Below are 5,302 nucleotides of genomic sequence, written 5' to 3'. Positions count from 1 at the left end.
AACTTAAATTATCCCCGTCTATCTTTTGCTTCTGGGACTTTTTCCATTTCTTACTTACTTCTATAACCTTACTTTCATTCTTACTCCGTGGTTTGTTGTGTAGCAGGGTGGCTGGCCCCTGAAGTCCTCCTGCCCGTCTCTCCCTCTGTTTTCTCCTTTAGATTTCTCCACTTAAAATAATATTATTCCCCCTCAATCTACCTACTTGTTACCCCATTAGCTCCTTCTCCTTGGAGTCCAACTCCATAGCAAGGCCCTCTTCCCTCCAACATTCAATCTTGCTATCTTACCTCTACCTTCAGGATGCCTATAAATTTACTCAAGTTCCTCCCATTCTGAAAAAAAAAAAAAATCAACAAAATGCCCTCCGATCCTGAATTTCCCAACAGTGGACACTCCAAGGGACTCTGGGACTCCTCAGTGAACCCTCCATTGCTTCCTGCTCCCTGGCCCTTAGCCTTCAACTCTCACAGCCTAGCCTCAGCCTCTACCCCCCAGCAGAATAGCTCCAGTCGCAGCTCCCAGTGTTCCTCCATTCTCAGTTCCTGTGACCAATGTTCCATGGGCACACTATACTCCTCCCTGCTGCATATGGCTCTCCCAGTGACTCCAGATGACCAAACACCCCACTTTGTCTAGGAAGAACAGCGTACCTAGGAGGAGGACTTTCAGACCTAAATCTGGAATAGCTTCCTGCAAACTGGGAGTAGTCACCCTAACTGAATTCCATGACTTGAAATTCTACTTTTGCTGTCTCCTCTCTCTTGCTCCTCGAAGCCATACTTCTCAGATTCAAAAACAGAAAAGTACCCTTTCTTCTTGGTCTAGGAGGTATTTATTGCTTCAAGGATCAGACAAGTCTCTGTCCATCATTCTCTTTAGATGCTGCCCTGGAGCCCATGCATTCTCATCTCTCATCTGTAACTCGAATCTTTTTGTTTTGTTTTGTTTTTGTTTTTCGAGACAGGGTTTCTCTGTGTAGCTTCGCGCCTTTCCTGGAACTCACTTGGTAGCCCAGGCTGGCCTCGAACTCACCGAGTGCTGGGATTAAAGGCGTGCGCCACCACCACCCGGCTGTAACTCGAATCTTAAAAGGTCTTATTAATAGAAAAAAGCCAGAGCCAGATATTGGGGTGAAGGCTGAAAGGTCAGAGAAACAGAACAAGCCACAGCCAACCTCACCCCGCCAACTCCTCAGCCGATCCTGTTTCCATGAATCCTCAGACTGAAAGCCTCTGAGTCCTCACCCCGAGGGTCTCAAATGAACTGCTTAAAAGCCTCTAATTCCTGGTCCTCATGCATTACATACCTTTCTGCTTCCTGCCATCACTTCCTGAGATTAAAGGGTGTGTTCTTCCCAAGCAAAGATGTGAGATCTCAAGTCTTGGGATTAAAGGTGTGTGCCACCACTGTCTGGCTCTATTTCCAGGGTGGCTTTGAACTCACAGAGATCCAGATGGATCTCTGCCTCCAAGTGATAGGATTAAAGGTGTGTGCCACCACTGCCTGGCCTCTATGTCTAATTTAGTGGCTGGCTCTGTTCTCTGATCCCCAGATAAGTTTTATTTGCTAAAGCACAAATAAAATATCACCACATTTCCCATTTTTTTTTGTCTAAAATTTTTTTTAAAAAATTTGTAACTGCTAGGTGGTGGTGGCTCATACCTTTAACCCCAGCACTTGGGAGGCAGAGGCAAGTGGATCTCTGTGAGCTCAAGGCCAGCCTGGGCTACAGAGTGAGTTCCAGTACAGGATCCAAAACTACACAGAGAAATCCCATCTCAAAAAAACAAAAACAAAAAATTATAACAAATATAAGAAAACTTATATGCTATATATAATATATACTATATATATACAATAAGTACAATAAGTATTTACAGCCAAAAATTACATTAACAATGTCCAGTCCATTAGCATTTCACAAATTCAGACAAAAAAATTTATTATTTATTCTATTTTGGTGAGTCCAATACAAAATTTGTAAACAATATATAAAAACCCAATCCAATGTAAAATATTTAAAACTAGTAGTTGCTTTCTAAAAGTACATTCAATAATCTACCTTTTTATCTTATCATATCTATATCCTCCTTTTTCTTTTCAGAGTAGATTCAATAATCTGCTCTTTATTCTATCATTTCTATATCTTTTTTAGAGTAGATTCAATAATCTATCTTTTATCTATCTCTTTTTTTTCAAACAAGAACCTTAAATCTAATCTCCTTTGTTTAGCCTTTTTCTTGACCATTAACAATAACAACTTGTAACCAACCATCCTAAACAATGACAATTATCCAAAACCCATTGAACGACCAAAAACCCCCCACCCTACCTCTTAGGAATATGGGCCTCATGTTCTTGAAATTACTCCCTGCTGTCTGGGGGCAAAGGCATCTTTAGGGGATCCTGAAAAGAATAGTTTTGGGTTCATTGTCAAGTCCTGGGAGAGGTAGCTGTATCATTTGTTGTCCAGTCTCTGCATAATGTGAAAGTGCAGGGCTTGTCTCAAGTCCTTGCTCAAGAAGGTCTGTGAGGCTGGGTCATCTCAGCTAGCCATCTCGAAACTGTGCTGAGCAGTTTGTAGTCCAAGCTGATCTTTGGGTAGAGTTTGTCATCTTAGTGGTATTGTCATCATCCTGATGACATCATCATTGTGGGGATCTTAGCTAGCTATCTCGACATTGTTCTGAGCAGGTTATAGTCCAAAGCCGATCTCTGTCTGGGTGGTGGTCATCAGCTTAATGGCTTTACCATAGTCCATGTGGAATCATCATAGTGAGATCCCATCATCTTTTTGGAGATTTCAAAGTCGTTGTTAGGCATGGTCATGGTTCCCTGCAGAATTTTGTGTGTGCCTACTCTGTGGTTTGCAGCAATATCCATTGTATCTGTGGCAGAATCATGTCTCACAGCCAGGACCAAGTTTGCAATACAACAGGTTCCATTCTTCTTCACCAAGATATTGGGGGGTGGGGAGGTGTTGTGATATTTTTGACATTTTATTAAAAATGGAAAAAGTTATTTTTGTTAGCATTTATGGTGCTTCCTCCCTTCCCCTGCCCAGGCAGACCCCCAAACTTGGCTGGGATGGGTAGAGGCTAAAGCGGGGGCTGTTACGGCTGCCAAAGGATGAGCTGGTGATATGAGCTGGGGGTGCCTGTCACACGACACTCTCCACCATGACGACCTCACTGCGCTTAGACACTGGAGTCAGGGTGGTGAAAGCCCATGACATCTGCATCCTGAGCTCTGTATTCCAAGTGGTGGAGGCCCCAGATAGGCTGGGTCAGGTGCTGCCAGAGCTCTGCCATGGTTCCTTTTGCCCTGAGGAGACAACCCAGGAGGTGGAGGGGCACACACAGCATGGAAGAGAGTGCAAAGCCCCAGCCTATGGCTTCGCCCCACCATGGGTACACGTAGGTATTGTTGTAGACCAGCGGCTCGTAGTATACAATGTTGAAGATGAAGATGCCCATGCAGACCAATGGGGTGAAGAAGGACCAGCACCATTTCATCCAGGGGCTAGGTCGGTACCCAATCATACAGGCAATGTCATCCATGAAGCGGTCAGCTCCATAAACCCAAGCCACCACCACACACTCCCAAAAGGCTTGCCAAAGCAGGGTAGTGCCACTAGCCGAGTAGTAGTCAAACAGCTGGAAGACGTACATCCCACCATCGGTCACCATGGAGAAATCGATGACAAAGCAGAGGACGCAGCAGAGGGCCACGGAGATCTCCCTTTGGAAACGGAAGTAGCAGGAGCCCGGGAGGAGATCCAGGAGCCCGGTGATGAAGCCCTCCACGCCTACAAACTGGCTGTCCAGACCGAGCAGCAGCAGCATGAAGAACAAGACAGCCCAGAGTGGGGCCACAGGCATCAGTGCGACAGCCCGTGGGTAGGCAATGAAGGCCAGGCCAGGCCCTGATTCTGCCACCTTGGAGATGTGCACACCCTGCTCTGTGGCCATAAAGCCCAGGATGGAGAAGACCACAAAACCAGCAAAGAAGCTGGTCCCACTGTTGATGAGTGCCAGGATGATGGTGTCCTTGTAGCAGTTGTTGTTGAAGCGATTGTAGCTGCCTAGGGCTGTGAGGGCCCCCAGGCCGATGGCGTAAGAGAAGAAAACCTGGGTCCCGGCATCTATCCATACCTGAGGGGACCCCAGCTTCGACCAGTCAGGCTTGAGATAGTAGACGATACCTTCCAGGGCTCCAGGCAGCAGCGGCCCCTCGCACCAGCAGCATGAGAAGGACCACATAGGGGAATGTAGCGGTGAAGTACACGATCTTTCCTGTTGACCTGACCCCCTTCCACACACAGAAGTAGACCAGCACCCAGCAGGCCAGTAGGCATAGGGTCACCTCCCAGTTCAGGGACCCTGGCACCTCCAGCCCCGCAGAGAGCCTCAAGACTTTGTTCTCCCAGAACTCGATGACAGGGGACCGACGGTCAGCAAGCTGGTCACATGTGAGGTTGGCCAGGCTGGCATTGGCACAGTCTTCACGGCGAAAGATCTCCACACAGTCAGGAGTGTTCCAGGTGTGGCCACACGTGGCCCAGGGCAAAGTGGTGGTGAATGACTTGGCCAGGTAATAGAAGCCCCAGGCCAGCACCATGATGTAGTAGGTGTTGCAGTAGAAGACGATCACCATGGAGGCATAGCCCAGGCCTTTGAATAGGGGACAGATGTTCCAGACGTTGATGCTGCCGGCCTTCATGAATTGGCCCAGTGAGATTTCCAGGAAGAAAATGGGGATTCCTCCAACCAGGGCGAACAGGATGTAGGGAATAAGGAACACGCCTCCACCGTTCTTGTAGCACAGGTAGGGGAAGCGCCACACGTTGCCCAGGCCCACAGCGAAGCCCACGCATGACATGATGAAGTCCATCTGGCGTGTCCAGGTCTCTCGAGGCGGCACAGCAAGGGCGCAGCCGGGCGCCCCAAAGCCCGCGGGGCCATCGCCCTTGGCCGGAGCACCGTGAGGCCCGGACACTATGAGAGGACCTTTCTTTTCGTCGCCAGACACGCTACAGATACCTTTCTCAATGCTCTCTTTCACCATGGTCCCTGGTGCCGCGACGCTGACGGGGGGGGGGGGGGGGGGGGGGGGGGGGGGGGGGGGAAGGCCGGGCGGGGTAGCGGTGCCTCGAGGGTGGCAGGCACGCAAGGGGCTCTGGCTGCACTTGGAGAAGGACCTCCAAAGCACCACGATCTTACCTCTATGAAATCCTCAGCCTCAAGAGAGTGAGTTCCTGTTTACTCAGACTGATAGCCTCTGAATCCTCACCCCGAGG

The 5,302-nt window shown here is 48.8% G+C and overlaps 1 protein-coding gene across 1 annotated transcript; it reads right to left on the bottom strand.

Annotated features, from left to right (window-relative positions):
* Positions 1-2,983: 2,983 nt before the first annotated feature.
* On the bottom strand, positions 2,984-5,070 carry LOC128096615 (sodium- and chloride-dependent creatine transporter 1-like). The gene is given in 3 exon segments (XM_052716386.1): positions 2,984-3,226; positions 3,228-4,229; positions 4,231-5,070. Coding segments are annotated over 3 exon segments (1,905 nt in total). The 3' UTR covers positions 2,984-3,163.
* Between the last annotated feature and the right edge of the window lie 232 nt (positions 5,071-5,302).

This window comes from Peromyscus californicus, unplaced genomic scaffold, assembly GCF_007827085.1.
Source record: "Peromyscus californicus insignis strain IS unplaced genomic scaffold, ASM782708v3 Scaffold_5__1_contigs__length_169319896, whole genome shotgun sequence".
Taxonomy (NCBI): domain Eukaryota; kingdom Metazoa; phylum Chordata; class Mammalia; order Rodentia; family Cricetidae; genus Peromyscus; species Peromyscus californicus.
This window is presented reverse-complemented; position numbering and strand designations above follow the sequence as displayed.